The sequence below is a fragment of the Nannobrachium achirus genome (assembly GCF_963921795.1).
Source record: "Nannobrachium achirus genome assembly, chromosome: 3".
In the NCBI taxonomy this organism is placed as follows: domain Eukaryota; kingdom Metazoa; phylum Chordata; class Actinopteri; order Myctophiformes; family Myctophidae; genus Nannobrachium; species Nannobrachium achirus.
This window is the reverse complement of record NC_137812.1, coordinates 35687916-35706265: the sequence shown is the minus strand read 5'-3', so window position 1 is coordinate 35706265 and position 18350 is coordinate 35687916. Positions and strand designations below refer to the sequence as shown.

The window sequence follows — 18350 nt, the reverse complement described above, 5'->3', positions numbered from 1 at the left end:
TGTGTGCGTGTGTGTGTGTACGTGTACACTTGTTGCTACACTTATGAGAGTCAAGTGTCCCCACAAGTATAGAACAATTGTTTATGATTAAAAACTGTTTTTAATTAGGCTTAAAATTAGGAAAGGATTCTGGTTGGGGTTAAGGTTAGGATTAGACCATAAAGGTAATATATAAATGGAGAGCGGACGGCCCCGCCCCCAGCTGTTCATTTCAATCAAGTTGCTCAGTGGCGTTTGAAGCACCCGGAAGATGCATGTAGTTCACCCCACATGCAGTTCCAGCTTTGGCCAGTAGGGCAGGCCGGCTTCACAGTTTCCAAGCCGTTCTGAGGGCTTGGATTAGACATATGTAGAGGTTAGGTCTAGGAGTTAGGATCGGAGTAATCTCTCAAGACAGATTCAGAGCTCTGCAGCGGAATCTGTCTGCAACTCCCATTACAAGGTGTAGAGTAGGGATGGGACGATTATGAACATTTCATGTCACGATTGTGACCAAAGAAATCGTGATTTTCAATATCCCTAACATCCATTATCCTGGGGTGGAACATTTGCCAAAAAAATAGCAGATCTGTGAGTGAAAAAAAGTTATTACCAGGTCTGTCTTAGCAATGCCGGATATGCAGCTCGGCAAATAAAAGGTGAATTGATCCCAGTGTATGGTGGGAATAATTTCACAATAAATTAAAATCTCCACAATACCATTATTGTGGAGTGTTTTTTGAGCGGTGGTCACACCGTCTCCATAGCGTGGCCGTGTGTGTAGGTATGTTTGTTTGTATGTGGGTGGGTCTGTATGTAGCCTCAAGCCTGTGTAGTACCTTTTCTGACCACACATGTTAAGGGAGGGGCGCTGTTGTCCAGGCCACACACACGGGGGGGGGGGGGGGAGAACCACCGCTCAGTTCACACGGGTGTGATTTTTAATCAAGATGTTGTTATTAGGAATGAAAACTACTACTATAAAAGGTTTATAGTAATGTGTGTGTGTGTGTGTGTGTGTGTGTGTGTGTGTGTGTGTGTGTGTGTGTGTGTGTGCGTGTGTGTGCGTGTGCGTGTGCATGTGTGAGCGCGTTCCTACCTCCAGGTCGTCCAGGGACCGGGCCAGGCTGTGGCGTTTGGATCGACCAAAGGAGCGTCTGGCTGAAGAGCGCTGGGGGATGGGTGGGAACCCCATGGTCAGCCCACGGAACCGGCCTCCCTATGGGGGGGGGGGGGGGGTACACAATAAACATGTTCACATACACCTGCTTAGACAATACATGTACCTGTATTGTATGCACAAGTACCGTTTTCAACCATAAACACAGATAATATGTTAGGGACATAATCTTGCCAGTATGAATTAAACAAACAAAACGAACAACAAGAGGATGTTTAGAATTCACATATAACAAGTTGGTTCAAGGTTCCAAGACAGAGCTAACCAGAAGAGTGGGCACCATTGTGGGAAAGTCAACGTTAAATTGGCAATATTTCTCTAAATGTAAAGAATATATGCATGCTTTGGAGTTTTGAAAATGAATGAAATTATGATGGAAAATGAATGAAATTATGAACATTTAAGGTCAGATTATTTCTACAATTGCTACAAAACATGTGGATAGCCACTTATAGTCATTATGGGCATAACAAAATAACATTTAGGTTTGATAATGACGTACAGTGCATGACATTAGCATGAAATGTACATATACTTCACATATGTGTGTGTGTGTGTGTGTGTGTGTGTGTGTGTGTGGGCCTGTGGGGGGGGGGGGGACCTAAAAGCCAAATCATTTAAAAAGGAGGGTCCTTGCTGAACTGTAGTTGTCCTGGTCAGTGCTGGTGGCACAGTGTGTGCTGCTGAATGTTAACGTGGTGGCATTCAGGCAGCCTGTCCCCTGCTGATAGGAATAGATCTGTGCAGCTTGGCACAGCACTTCTCTGTTTCTACAGCTCATGACTTTTTAATATCATCACCGTCAAGCAGAAACCCTGGATGTATATACCCAAAATTGTTACTGTAGTTTTCAGGAAATCAGGGGAGGGGGAGAACCCCATGATCCAATTGGATCCATTTTAGATATTTAGTCATGAGCTCATGTTATTTCTTTTCATTGGTTCAATAGGTATAAAAAGCACAGATACAGGGATCCTTGAGGGGGTTCCAAATGGACCCTTACAGTAGATGGAACCAAATGGACTCATAAGGATCTATTTGGTTCCATTTGTAAATTCTAAGAGTTATGGGGTCCTTGAAATTAAAATAAAGTTTAAGAACCACTGCCTTAACCAATGCAATTTATTCCCCACCATTAATACACTCAACTTAATGCCCAGTGCCCACCATTTATTACAGTATTAAGTCAGCCCAGCATGAGAAAGTATACAAGCTCAAGATTTATGGTCCACCGTCATTCACCGTGCAATTATGCTGACCTGCACCCAACAGCAGAGGAGGAGAAAACAAAGGTGAGCTTTGAAACACCTTGACAGAACATGTAGCTGATGTGGAGTGATTTAAAACGAGTGTTTCTAAATCGTAACCAAAAATATGTCTGCAGCACAGAGTTTATTGCCAGAAATGTGCTCATAACATGACAACGGTGGATTTGTTTCAAACAAAGTATACTGACAGAGACAAAGAGGACAAGACAACCCAAGCTGTCCGTACAAGTGCTATAATGGTGAGTTTATCGTCTTTTCTGTTTCATTCATTTAATGGAGCTTGTTACAACTTAGATGCGGATAACATCCAAGTTGCTAATGGCCAAGAACTGTCCATAACCTGGACAGTGATGTTTTTGTTGTTGTTGTTTAGGGTCAGTTTCCATTATAACCAGAATCAGGAACATACTTTATAAATTAAAGAGTACAAGTTCTGAGTAATGGGTTCCCAGAACCCTCTACTGCCTACCGAGTAGGGCCTAAATTAGATTCTGAGAAGAACCTTATCTGAAACAAGAGCCGTAGTGTCTGGAAGCAAATCCAGAACCTGTTAAGTACTTTACACGACACGCTTCACTTAGATGAGCTCTTTTAGTGGAAAAGAGACATTGATTTTCACTCATCAACAACCTCTTGTCCTTTTCTATGCATCAAAATAAACAGGTGTGTGGTGGTTTCTTACATTCTGGCGTAAAGATTAACACTCCATTAGAAGATGCCACAGTTAAGTCAACAAGACCAGAATGCTTGCTGGGTAAATAATAATCAATGCTGATTGGCTCCAGGGGCCCATATTTATGTGTTCGAGCTAATTGGCTGAAAAGGACCAGGTGCTACAGGCATTTTTATCAGGAGAGGGCCAGCAGTGTTGCCAGGATACAGAACTGATTGTGTGTGTGTGTGTGTGTGTGTGTGTGTGTGTGTGTGTGTGTGTGTGTGTGTGTGTGTGTGTGTGTGTGTGTGTGTGTGTGTGTGTGTGTGTGTGTGTGTGTGTGTGTGTGTGTGTGTGTGTGTGCGTGCAAAAGCTCAGCTTGTCTGAGTCAGGGGGCCATCATGTAATATGCACTCCAACCAGTTCGTTCCCACCTCCATTCATCTTGACTACGTCTTGCCACTTGGTGCAGATGTGGCTGGTCAAGAGAGTGATATGAGGTTGACCCTGTGCAAATTACCATCACTGACATTCAAGTTCTCTGCGCAAGTTGACAACTTGAACCCTAGCATCCCTATACTGGGGTAAACATTTGGCGAAAATACACAAGCTCACAACCCTACACAATGTGAGCTTGTAGATCGGCTATTTTTAAAGGGGAGAAACCTTGTTCCCCCCCTTCTTCTTCTTCCCTTTCTTTTTTGCTATGGAAATAACAATATGGAATTATGCACAAAAACAAATTTCACAACCTTTTTTTACTTTTTAACCTGTGATGTGACAATGAAGCTGATTCTGATTCTAAGAGGTTTCACTCTCTCCACTGTTATCTCCCCCATAATAGACAGTTGTAGAATTCTGCACTAAATCTAATCTAACAACATTCCAGTATCGTTAGATTAAACAAATATTGGGACAAATATTTTCAAATGGGTGTCCAAGGCCAAATACATTTCAATTTAGAGGTCCTTGACATGAGACTGTTTAAGAATAACTGAACTACGTATAGAGGTTTTAACTGGTTAGCCTATACTTCTTATCCCCTTTCAGTAGCGGCTTATGCTCAAGTCATGGCAATGATGGCACATTACCAGTGCTGTCCTGTGGCGATGGGTGAGTAACGAGGCAGCAGGCACGAACATGCTGGAGGCTGCATCCACAAATATGTACACTATGCAGATGACTGAGGATATTGTTAACGACACTATTGGTAACGAGCAAAAAAAGAAAAAGAAAAAGCTTGTAGATCGGCTATTTTTTGGCAAAGAGATTTCGTAAACAGTGTAAAAAAGACTATCAAGTACGTTATTTCATTTTACCAATTATAGATGGTTTAAATGGTACCGGATATGCAGCTCGGCAAATAAAAGGTGAATTTATCCCAGTGCATGACGGAGAATAATTTCACGGTAAATTTAAATCTCCACAATACGATTATTGTGAGTGTTATTTATCACGATAATAATGATTATCGTCCCATCCCTAATGCACACTCACCGGAAACCAAACATAATGTCATGTTCCATGGATGGTCATCATCAACTATGATGGACAAACCAGGGCATTTAAATAAGTAGTCTGGTTGTAGTAAGTGGAACACAAACTGAATCAAATATAGTACCCAGTGCTGTGTTCTACCTGTCACGCGGGTATACGGAGTATGCTGTGAAGCCATTTTTTTGAAAAAGAGTATGCCCTCGTGAACCTTTCAAAGTAGCGTATCTGATAGGCATCATGCGTAGGCGCTGGCCACACGAATTGCCGCGGATCATAGATTATATTAAGCCCTCAAAAAAGTCTAGAACACACCACTGATAGTACTGTATATTCACCTCAATGACTGTATATTAAACACCCCCCAAATCTGTACTTCATTCTTCTATTGTCCTTTTTTTATGTACTGTATATTGTATAGATAATTTAGTTACGTATAAATTCTAACTTGGGATGCCATGTTTTATTATCTTTCAGTTATTTGTAGTTACTATCATTTATAACTATTGTTACCTTTATTGGTATTCTATGCTTGTATTCTAATGTCTTGTTGCTGCAATGTCAATAATCTTATTCCCATACCCTGAAAGTTTATGTCATGTTATGTAATATAACAAAAATATTGAATCAATGTGGCACAAAGTAAGTCAAACAAAGGGATTGTTAAGGGACGCTGTGGATTTGGATCAGACCAGAAAAGTCCAAGTGTTGATGTCAGTCAGCTGTGCTAGGCTGTCTGGGTGTGGTTGAATCAGAGCTGGGTCAGAGAGGCTTGTGGAAGACAAGATCTGACTAGAAAATAGAGCACTCTCTGCACTTATCCGCACAGTTGATCTCACTCTCTCATACACACACACACACACACACACACACACACACACACACACACACACACACACACACACACACACACACTGCTTGACTTCCACTATTTTGTTGTCTCTCGATCCACAGAGAAGACATATACTTCCTGTTTAAGAGACAACACAGCTGTCTACCATGGAAAAAGAAAACAAGCAGTGGCAGAAAGTAACTAAGTATGCATACTCATTCAAGTACTGTACAGTTTTGGGGTACTTTTACTGTACTTTACTTGAGTATTTCCATTGATGATACTTCATACTAAACATTTTACTTTTTTATCCACTAGACAACAATCATTTGACAACTTTAGTTACTTTGCAGATTTACTTTACTAATAAAAAAAACATAGTTAACCACTATTTTATACTTAGGCTATTAAAAATAGCCCATCTACAAGCTCGCTACGCAGCGCACCGTGACTTGTTGTGACCTTGTACATTTTCTTTAACATTTTGCCAAATTAGAGAACTTTTGCTTTTGGTAAGTATCTCTTGATGGCAATAACTTTGTACTTTTACTTAAGTAAAGGTTTGAATACAGGCCTTTTACTTGTGACAGAGTATTAAGTAAAACACCTGATGAGTACTTCTTACAGCACTGAAAACACGCATGAATATGTTGAAGCCCACAGTGTAGTGGTGTTACAATTCAGCCTTTGCATGACCCGCTGGCGCTGCAGTTCGTCATGACTGTCCCGAATTTGGCAGTGTATGCCTTTAAAAAACACAGCACAAGGCAGTTATCACTTGCAAAACACCTACAGCATAGCATCTGTGTCTGGGAGCTTCCATGAGATTAGTTCAAACCTTATGTGCACAGTCTGCTTTAAATCACGCATATTGGATCTACAAGGCTGATCATTACTAGATTGATTGTAGATTGGTGTATTGCTTTGTAATTATTAGCATTCATTTAAGCAGTTAATTTCTGAATTGAAATTCATTACGTCTGGGTTTTAGATAGTAAAACAGTGCCACCCTGTGGCAAACGCCAACACAAAATAAAAGATTTAGTTCAAATCAGCACAAATACTTGTGAGTCAAGATTATAGTAGTAGTAGTAATATAGTAATACCTTAATCAATGAAACTAAGACAACCATACAAACAACTTCTGTCAAAACAAATTCAGCTTCTTTTCTGGACTGAACTTCAGCCCACTTTTAACCTGTGACAAATCCTAGAACCACAGCCACGGCCAGGGGTGTCGCACCAAATTCTGGGCCCTGGGTAGAAGGATTCACTGCGGGGCCCCTGTGCTTTAACTGTTGAAAAATAGCAGATATACAAGCTCACAGCGCGGCACCGAGTGCCGCGCTGCGAGCTTGTAGATGTGCTATTTTTTTTAAATCATGAAAATCTTTGAATATTTCAAATCCTTCTGAGGTTTTTTGAAAAACCTATGTTTCTATGTCAGTGGAGCTCAAACCTTTTCATGTGAAGGACCCCCAAAATGATATGTATTTGGCCACGGAACCCCATCTCAAAAATATTGAGTTCCTGGGACCCCCCAGAAGCAACATTTGAGTTACAAGCTGTGAGCTTGTATATCTGCTATTTTTCAATAGCTAAAGTATAAAATAATTAAGGCCTCTCCACCACCTTGGGCCCTAGTAACTCAGTCCCACTTTCCTACCCCTTGTGACGCCACTGGCCACAGCCAGTCAGCTTCAAGGCTCAAGTGTGTCCAGTCTGAGAACATTGTTCAGAGAGGGTAACATCCATCTTCCATCCTGTCTATGACAGCCACCCTGTCCCTTTTCTGCCTCGGTGGACACTTCCTCTAATTGTCCCCCCGGGGGTCCCTGACACCGGCTCTACAAATACCCCTTACTGGGGGAACAACCAGCCCGCCTGGCATACAATCAAAGGAACAAGAGAAGTTATTCCCAGGCACATGGAGTTCAATATCTAGAAGGTAAGAAAGGAGACTTCCAATGATGTGTCTGACAAGTGACAATCCACTATTCCCTTTAAAGGTGTATTCAGTGATCATGAAAGTGGCCGGGGGTCATCTTGTTCCTTACTGGCCTTACAGCATGGAAATGTTTATTTCTTAATAGATTTTTTACACCATTATAATGTTCTCGTTTTGATCATTGGAGACCTACGTCTCCAGCTTCAGGATATGTATGATACTGATTTACTACGAGACTGTGGCATTTTATGAGTTCAGTAGTTTACAATCTAGGCATTTAGCAGACATTCTTAATTCAGAGCGACTGTGGTTCTCAAAACTTTTATTTTGACCATCATAACTAAACATCATAACATAACTACGGCCATACTCTACCCTGATTGGTCGAGGACTGGCTGGCCACCTCTGAAAACCGAATCTAGCTATGCTCGTAACACGGGCCATGGTGGAAGTCCTTATATGGTCAGCACACATTCTAGTGAGGAGAATGAATGGAAAATGTACCAATTGTATTTTTATTTGAATGAAATACAATCACTGAATATACCTTTAAAGACTAGACCATCGGTTCCCAAACTTTTCAGGTCGAGACCCAAAAGAGAGATTAGACGTTTGCCCGGGAACCAAGCTAGTGAAAATATCAGATCTACAAGCGCAACACGTCACTTTATTATTATTTCTTATTTATGGAATTTCTTACATTTGTTTTTTTGTTTATTTTTAAATGTATAGGCCTATATATGTATTTTTTATGTATAAAAATATCTTGAAATATATATATTTTTTTGAAATGTAGGAAAAAGATTTTTTTTTTTTTTTTACTCAAGTCGTGGCCCATAATTCCCTTTATAGACTAGACCAGTGGTTCCCAAACTTTTCAGGTTGAGACCCAAAGAGCCAGACCTGCTGGTCTAGTCCACTGTTTGGGAAACTAGACCAGCGGTTCCCAAACCTTCCTCCATCAGGGCTCACTTGAAAAACTCTAAAGCATCCATAGCCCACCCACTTGCTGTGTTCAGTGGTCAGAGGGTTGGGCAGTGTGCATTCTTAGAGCATGTCTATTAATGATCAATCAATCTATTGCGTTCCAGCTTGGATCAATGCTAACAGATCAACTGTAGCATATTTGTCTCCGCCAGGCTGAAGGCATGGCCGAGACAATGTTTTCCCGCCTCTCCGTCCGTCCGTCCGTCCGTCCGTCCGTCCGTCCGTCCGTCCGTCCGTGCACACACACTCCCTGTAGGCCAGAGCAGAACCTCGGCTCTGTCCTCTAAATCACCGGCCACTTTAAAAAAAATATGACTCCTACAGATTTTGTCCAAACATCACGCAAATTATCACATTATCTCTACAGTCATGTGATCAAGACGGATTAGTCAGATTCATCATATTTCGTCCAGATTTGCTGTGATTGGCTTGTAGGAGTGATCTGTTTTGAACAAAATTCCTCAAATCATGAAAGCAGCCTCTGATTGCCGTGAAACTTTGCATGCACAGTCCAACCAGCTTGATGAAAACATGCTGGTGCTATAACAGGCTGTTCACTCCTGAACCGTACTAGCTCATACTATCAAAATTATGGCCACTGAAGAACCCCCACCAAAATGTGCCTTACTATAACACTATAACAAGCCAAAGCCACTTCACATTAACACCAATAATTCTTAACAGTAGCTTATAGATACACACAACTACACACTGTCCATGCCTGACTACAATGTCCTTGTCCTTCAAATAATGATTTTCTGCTAAACACACTTTTCGCTACTACTCGTACAGATTCAAAACTCCTACAAAACAACATAATGTGTATGAATAAATTCATACAATGCTAGCCCACCATAACCTGGCTGTCTCCGCCAGGCCAGGTATTTTTTTTCTAGTTGTTACAGGTAAATTCTAGTTGTTCCTATTTCCTATTTTTTGTTCATCTAAATGAAAAGAAAAAATAAAACATTTTTTTCAAGGTATTCTTTTTGCATTATGTTTAAAATATGAATCTCATATTAACATTAAAATCATAATAATAGTTTTACCAATTATTTGGGGGTAGGGCTGGTGGGTCGGTATGTATTTTTTGTTGTTGTTGAGGTAATAAGTCTCTGTTTACCAACGGCAAAAAGTTGTTTTGAATGAAAAAAAGAAAAAGAATTGCTCCTGTGCAAAATGAGCGGTGCAAACACGACACATAGGCATGCATATCTCCTTGGGTATGGGTCGTTCTGTCTGTGACATCAGTTACTTTATGTGTATGAGGACGGATCTCCATCTGTACTATTACAGATCCGTATTAATACACACAAAGTGAAACGTAGGAGTGGTTTGCACTGCTCAAAAAAAAAAAATATATATATACTGTATATTTAAATAATTTTAAATTTAAAAGAATAATCGTGGTATAATCGCGGTTATGGACTCGACGCCGCGGTATGCATTACACCAGTGGTCCTCAACCTTTTTTGGCCGCGACCCCCAAAATAATCATATTTTAACTGGGGACACCCCCCCATCATGACGAGCACTAAGAGTTGAGGCATAGCATTTTGTATAACACAGTTCTGTTGCGAGGCGTTGTGAGCATGTAGATCGGCTATTTTCACAACCTCTGCCTCTGAAATTTGACATTTTGGCCAATGTTTAATTAGTCATTTTAGAGGTATTGAAAAGTCCTTAAATTGTCACTTTAGAAATGTGCAGATACCCTCTATAAACTTCAACTTTATGTTGGTTTGTTTACTGTTACGAGAGAAAACAATGTTGCACATTATGTTAATCATCCGAGGACCCCACCAAAATAATTTGGGGACCCCCCTGGGGGTCCCGACCCACAGGTTGAGAACCACTGCATTACACAACCACGGTATGGCGGTATTGCGGTTATTGCACCCAGCCCTATTTGGGGGCCCACTTGCAATACCCTCAATGCCTACATGTGACCCCGAACCACAGGTTGGGAATTGCTCTAATGGCTGAAAAGTGGGCATGATTGTGAGACAAAAACCTAGCAGGAATCTTGTCAGGGAGGGAGTGTGATATGGAACAGACTGACATGAGGTTGGTGACAGAGTGAATCCATCTCATTGTCCCCATTGGCTATGTCCACTTAATCACTGATATTCCCACTGTGTAACATCCCTTTCGGTCTGTTAGAACTGCGATTCCCAGAATTCTGTTCAAAACAAAATCATACCACGCCAAAATGAACACGGCAGGGTACAAGCGCTCGGGTTATTTTAGAATGCAACAACTATGATTTCAGAGAACGTATAGTGACGTTAAAATAGATAATTAAAAACATTTCCGGTACATTTCTGGTGCTTGCATCACCCCAGCAAGAATGACGGGGGCAGACTAAAATAGAATATAGAGAGGTTGTCAAAAAAGTCAAAGCTTCCTCCTCACACATTATTATTATGATTATCATTAAACATTACGTAATAGTAATAGTGGATACATTACTTCCTTTCACAGGACAAACTAGTCTACAAACTGGTCTATTGTTGTAGGACTACTGTAGGATTATTGTTAAGACTCAGGTGTGTGTTCATTACTGGGAGAAACAGATGGTTTTCACCGCAGACAGATGTCCTGTAAATGAATAATGCATGCTTTGATACCGGAGTAGAGTGCATAAATGACTCATCCTTATACTTGCACCAAGTCTACTCTACAACAGGAGCTATCAATGTATCTTGGATCATTACACGGTACATCAAATTGGTTTTCGGCTACATTTGTAGCTCCTCACAAATTTCAACACCATTGGAAAAGTAACTGACTGATTGAGTGACCGAATGAGAAAGTAAAAAGCCCGAAGGAGCTAAATTAGATTATGTCTCTGAGAGCACATGGAGGAACACAGATGAATTTATGGCTGCAATAAACGGGAGGCTTGGATACACACTGGAGAGTAAATTTCCACCACAGGAGTGTGTGACAGGGGGCTGCAGCCTGCCACTGGGGATTCTCATCTCAGGGTTAGTTTTAACACTCGCCTTCCACAAGTTGACAGTCCCAGAAACTAGCTTAGCATAAGGCAGCAGAACATACACCATCTGTGGAGGGTGAATGTCTAGTTTTCTTACCGACGTAAAATGAAAATTCTAACTATTTGGAGTGAAGTTAGCAGAAACACAGGAAGTCACCTGCTAGATTCAAATTACTCTGAAAAATAAGAATCAAAATGTATTCTGAAAAGATAACCTCGTTGAGAAGCATGGTACAAGAACAGACAATCCATCCATTCACACATGTGCATCACTCGCTCTCACTTGTACCTTTTTCTCCCCATCTTTGGAGCTCCCTCTCTTCTTCTCCCTGCCCCCTCTCTCTGTCCCTGACCTCTCCCTCTCCCCGACGCCAAACAGCTTCTTGGCCCACTCTTCCTTCTGCGCGGCCAGCCTGTGGCTGTGGGAGTGTGGAGGCGGAGGCTGGCTCCCACCAGGTGGTGGCAGGTGGTCCCCGGGGGCCAGCGGGGCCCGGTAGCGGTCGGCGGGGATCTTGTTCATGGGCGGGGGCAGGGTGCTGCAGTTAGCCGAGGACCAGCCGTCGGTGGACTCGGCATAGGACTCCTGGTCGCTGCTCGCGCCGTGCACGTTGTGATGGTGCTGCTGACGCCAGTCTCTCAACACATGGACGGGCAGCCAGCGATGCTGCTCCACTCCTGCTCCTCCTCCTCCTCCTCCACCACCTCTCTTTTCTCCTCCTCCCACTGCTCCTCCCCTTTTCCCCGGTGGGTAGTGTTGTGGGTGGGCCCCTCGGGAGTGCCTGCCGGGACCTTCGGAGAGAGAGGGATGAGGATGAGGCAAGGGGAGAGGGTGGGGGAGGTCAGCCAGAGGCGGATCGTGGCGGTAGTGGCCGTTTCTCAGAGCCGGCGGAGGAGGGGGAGGCGGGAGGTGCGAGGCGGGGACTCCTTGACTGGGGCTCCAGGCCTGCTGGGAGGGAGGAGGGCTGTCCCAGTGGCGTGGGCCAGGGTTGTGGTTTGGTCCTCCCAGGTCCACTAATAGCACCCTGTTGCTCTTCTCCTCTGGCAGGAAGTTACCTATCCCGCTGTCACTGTTGCTGCTGGTGCTGTGGTTCTGCTGGGCATCGTTATCTGGGTCATGGAAGGCTCGGGCCCGGACCCCCTCGATGTTCTCCCCCATGTCCCGGTAGAGGACAGAGACGAACTGGAGAAGGGGCTGGGATGTCGGGGGGAACTCCAGACAGCCACCTGTATCTGGGTCAGGGGTACACTCAAAGCCAAACCTGGTGGCCACACCCAAATGGACCTGAGGAAATGATAGACAGTGGTGATAGAAATTCAATAGTTTCTCCATTGATTTGAAATTCAATATTCAAAATGTGCTCCTCATTGGCTTATATATACAGCTCATTTAGCCCATAAACCCGGTAATAGAGGGTATGCGCATGCATAAAGTGAATGGCAAAGTGAGTTTAACGTTGTTTAACATTGTTTAATGCAATCAGATAGGACTTTTCTTTTTGGATGTATGGGCTGTCAAGGCCAGAAAGTAGCTTTTGCCACTCACTATTTCTGGATCTATATGTTTTTCTTCTTATAAAACAAAATATATTATTAGGATGAAAACCAGACTGGAATCAACTTAGTTTGCATCCGTTTATGGGCTATAAAAGAGCTCCTCCTGAGCCTCTTCACCGTACAATTTTAGTCAATGAGGAGCATATTTTGAATGATCAATTTCTAGTTTCAATTTTCTATGGAGCAATTATTTAGTATTTCTTGCCCACCTTTGGAGTTATATCATGGCAAGGTAACTACACAACCCAAACCTCTACCGAAGGGGTCTAGCCCTTTAACATCATTTCATGCCAAATGAAATAAAAGTCTCATGCACATAACACAATATCACATCGGTTTGACATTTTGGTCACACCTGGTGGTGACAGAGGTCAGGATCTACGATGAACACATGACAGGAGGTTCTCAAACTGCTCTCCTCCTCTCGCCCGTTGTTGTAGTGATGCTCGTCGTGGTCATCTGTGGCCTGCATGGTGACCAACCCGAAGAAGCGTCGGTCATCAGGGCAACAGGCACTGAAGGCTAGTTTCTCTGCGGGATAGGTGGCCAGTACCTGACCTCTGTCGCTGCACAGACGCACACTGTCATGCATCACCTGGGAGGAATTATTAGGTGTTATGACTTGGCAGTTGGCAGCAAAGAATATGATTCACTAGAGGGACATTACATTGCAAACAATAATATGAAAGCTTTCTGTGTAGATATGCCCTTGTATCACAAGTTTAACGTGTTTACCATTACAGTAAAATAAAGTAATAATATTGAATGTTTTATAATGTAATTTTTCTCTCAATCGATTATTCATTCGAGAGGAAACAGACTGTGCTCCTATCCTCCTACATGACACAGTACATTGTTTTAAAAGGAAGACTGGTCGATTTGTTAACTATACCTTCATGAGGACCAATGAGTGGATCTTTTGCTCGGCCCGGAGGCGTCGCATGCTGCCTCTGATGGCTTGCACACTGTCGCTTTCCAAGCTGGCGCCTGTGGAGGCCAGCTCAATGGATCCAAGATAGCCTACTATCATGCCCACATTGAGGATGCCTTCGCTGGGGTCCAGACCTGGCTCGTGACTTTCCCGTACCTCCACCTCATGTTCATCCTGGTGGTGGAGATGGAGTTGGTGGAAGTCAGAGTCCAGGAAGACCGAGTCGTCGTTCAGAACTCGGGCCATCTCCTCTTCGGACAGCAGGTTGGGATTACTCCTGGAGCGGGAGTGTTTCCGATATAGAGGGAACTCCGGTTCGGACAGTGGACGATGTTTAGATGAGGAGGTCACCACAGCCCTCTCTTTGTCAGAGCTGCTGGAGGATTGGCTGGAGTTCTCAAAGATCATGTTGAAGATTCCTCCAGACTGCATCTCGGCCACCACCTTCGCAGCGCGGTTGATGCCCATCTGCTTAGAGTCCAGTTTGGGTTTATTATACCAAGCTCCACGGGACAACTTGCTATTGTTGTTGTTGACGCCACCCTCATGAAAACCGCCCAGCTCTTCGTCGCTGGAGCACGAGTCGAGATAAGACGGCGCCATCGTGGCACTGCTGTGGTGACGGTTGCCGGCGGCACGGTGGTGGTGCCTTCGGTGGCGCTCGCCCTCGGCGATGACCAATCTCAGGACGCCGGAGCAGCGGCCGATCAGTTTAACCACGTCCTCGTGCGAGGCCTTAGAGACGTTGATGTCGTTGACGGAGAGGATGTGGTCGCCCGAACGCAAACCGACATAGTCTGCGGGGCTCCCTTTCAGTATGCAGCTGAGGACACAGGGGCTTTGGCCAGACAGCGTGAAGCCGTACCCCGTCCTCCCCCTCGCCACCTCCACAGCCCTGATACGCCCCTGCTGGGCGGAGGAGGACTGAGGAGCCGGATATAAGGCCAGACTGCTTCCACCAGCGGCACGTGCCTTGGAGGATGCATCTCGTTGTCTGAACATTGTACTAACAAAGCCTTTGCTTTCTCTTATCTATTGATGCAGAAAGATTCCTTCAGTTGCTTCGGTGTGCATCAGTGGGCACTGCCAAAGCACGTACGCAGTGACATATTCAATGTGTCTCCTCTTCTCATGCTGTTCTGTGTGTGTCACGGTGCTATGAAAAGCCGTGTAGAGGGCCTAAATGTGACAGAGGAGTGAGAGCATGGCCTCGGTTGTGGGGTCGCTCTGCTATCGTTCCCATCCATATGTAGCGCTCTTCCCCGGTTGTAGTGCCATAATACCTGCAGCACAACCACACAAAGAGACAAAATACACTGTAAAATCATGAGTGGATAACTGATCATTTTACTCAGAGAGAGAGAGAGAAAAGGTGTAACCAAATTGGATAAATGAACACTGCAGATTTTACTGTGTAGAAATGTTATGTTATGTTATTGCTGTGACCTAGCATACTTTGTCCTCCCCTTCTATGTTGCATTGTATTAAGTGTCATGTTATTCTCGTATGACACACACACACACACACACACACACACACACACACACACACACACACACACACACACACACACACACACACACACACACACACACAAACATAAATTCTATTGGCAATGACAATAGCAGGTAAGTCATCAGATTTCAATCATGTTGTACACTTAAATGAAGCCACACCTGGATAGGGTGGGTGGTGACAACTGACACTACAGGTCTTGTCCAATGGGGGTATAGTTTTAGACACCTGAGCGTGGGCGGGGTGCTACAGGTGAGAGGTAGAGGCATGCGGTACATTCAAACACAAGACTTTAACTTTTGTATTCACCTAACTGCCATTATGGCATTGTTGTCCGCTTTATTTAGCGTTCTAAACTAAGGCCATCAAGTTCATGCACTGAACATGGATGGTCAAACTAACTTGAACTCAAACTGGGATGACGCGTTACGTTAGCCAATGGTAAGTTTGCTAACATGGCTAAAAATGGCTGTTTAACTAACATCGATGACATCAGCTTATGTTAAATAATATCTACGTTAATAACGGCACATCGTCCGTTAAAGCAGAGTACATGCACGGCTTATCCTGGAACTTTTCAACAGTTACAAACTTTTTTTCTTCACATCCGTGACTTGTTCAAAACGCTCATCCACCCGTGCTTAACGCACAGTCCCGCCCCCCGTTTTCCAGAATATTGGAATGTCGCTGCGTAACCATGGCGACGACAGTGTACACACAGACGGCCGCGTCCTGTCATTGGCTTTCCGCGCTGTCAGTCACGCGCGGAACGGGGCTTTGCCCGAGAAATTGATAAAAGTTAGATTGAGAAATCACAGATAAAGTAAAGAACAGCTGCATAACTACTTCACACAGGTGTCAAAACGGCACATCACACGCAGAGCCTCGTGGAGTAGATCTTAAAGTAGCAGGAGACACAACACGCATGAATGTGTCTGTATTTGATCTCCAAGCAACAGCCCATAGCCAGCTAGGAAGGAACAGCTGGCTAACGGTATATGATTCTGAGTTGTAAAAAAGCAAGCAAGGCTTCGCCAAGGAAAAAGGTGGCTGCAGGTCCACTTTTTTATGTTCCAACAAAGATGTTTGGTTTGTCTATTAATGAGTTTGTTTAGTGCGCGTTTAAAGTAACTTACTTCCCCGGTGTCCAATGACGAGTGATGCTCAGGCGAATCCCATAGTTTAGTAGCTAAGGTTGGGAAGGTATAAACTCTGGGACGATGGGTAAACAAAAGAAAAGACTGCACCATCTGGCGAAGTAGAGGAGGAGGTCTGGAGGAGGAGGTGTGTTTAGAGTGATGAGGGGAGGGGAGGGGGACACAGGGCGATAGCAGGGAAAACTCAACCAGAGGCAAGAAAATCTAACATATACCTAGGCTAGGGTTGGGTGTATAGATTCTTAACCAAAAATGTTTTTCTGGAGGGGATGGGGGGGACACTGACACAACCAGTGTTGGGAAATACAATATTACCCGAGAGTATTATGTTACTTATTAGTTATTACATATTACTCCTTAAAAAAGTTATATATTACTTGGAATCAATAGTAATATAGTACTAAATTTCCCCCTTGGGACAATAAAGGTATCTATCTATCTAAAGGTATCTATCTATTACATATTGTATTACATATTACTCCCCCCCCCCCCCCCCCCCCCCCCCACCAGCAAAAAAAAGAAGAGACAACAACACAATCTGTTTCAACAGCCAGCTCCTTTTCAGAACTGAATAATCTTTTTAAATCAATAATCATAATAAGTAACCAATCAGCCAAAATGGCTATAAAATATAGCAGCAATCTCTCTTAACCTTTTAAACAAAATGTTTTCAAAAGGCAAGCAGCCAACCAAATCAGAGTAATTATGTATTATGTACTATTTGTTACATAGTAATATGGTATAATATTACTGTTTTGGTAACTGCCCCAACACTGATACAACATTATTTTGTTCACAATACCTATCCCTATGCCATGCATGATCTCTCGTGCGCGTGTGTCACCAACCACTTGGCACATGCCATCTCTGCATGTGTGGGTGAAATTGTAAACACTTGCTTTGATATTTGGCAGCTTAGGGCATGTCTATAAGATGTGTGTGTGCGAGGACTAAAAATAATGAAATATTGTTCTGTGTCTGCCAGTATTGGAAGACAGTCACATGTCTTTATGGGAAAGACGCTGTCCATAGTTTGCTTGTGTCCAGTGAATATATACACTATACTTGCTTATCTTTCATTGCCTTTTTTTTTTCTTTTACTCTGATAGATATATAGATACCTTTATTATCCCACAGGGGAAATTCAGTTGTCCAGAGGCAGCACACTCTGATATATTTGGATTTTGACATTTCTTGAACTCAAATATACAAAACAAATATAAAATGTAAAATGTGTGTGATAGAGTGATGTGACCAGAGGGGACCAGAAGCTGTTGGACACCTGTTGACCCCTGGATGTCCAATCTCCAGGGTGTGTCAGTCAGTCTACAAACCTGGTTCTCCAGACAGACATCAATACTGTATTGCACCCTGTCCCCATAAACACCCCTAAACAGCAGAGAAACAGATGGTCAGTCTCTGCAATTCAGTTTATTCTGTTCAAATACGTGATTAAATCAATGAAACTCAGTCTGCTGCATTTTCTCTCCCTTTAATAGCTCTCTTTGATGTGATTACGTTTTTATGATAGGTGAAGATGTCCCATCTAGCTCACAAATGTTAATGACAAATAATTCACACTATAATTCATCCTAAAAAAGGTTATGAGCCATATCAGTGGTCTGGCAATAATAGCAATAATGTAGTCTAATCTTATACTGCACAATAGGCTACTCTTCATGAGTATGAGGCAGTAACAGAAATTGTAGGTTTGCCAACATGAACAATGTGCGGCCTGAAAAATGAGCTGGACAGAAGATTTACAACATATTGGAATACTGTGTGAGCTCTGCCCTTTTAGATCATCCAGGCTGGCTGGTCTGCAGGTGAACCATGGCCAGACAAACCTATA

The 18350-nt window shown here is 43.2% G+C and overlaps 1 protein-coding gene across 1 annotated transcript in view; it reads right to left on the bottom strand.

The window, feature by feature from the left end:
* rgs12b (regulator of G protein signaling 12b) overlaps positions 1-14828 on the bottom strand; it is a gene marked incomplete at its 5' end in the record, with an annotated part of 63571 nt that extends 48743 nt beyond the window's left edge. Inside the window, 4 exons of the mRNA XM_080722554.1 lie at positions 1079-1198; positions 11631-12623; positions 13251-13490; positions 13788-14828. Coding sequence (XP_080578680.1) covers positions 1079-1198; positions 11631-12623; positions 13251-13490; positions 13788-14828 — 2394 coding nt within the window. The remainder of the gene's footprint in view (positions 1-1078; positions 1199-11630; positions 12624-13250; positions 13491-13787) is intronic.
* Between the last annotated feature and the right edge of the window lie 3522 nt (positions 14829-18350).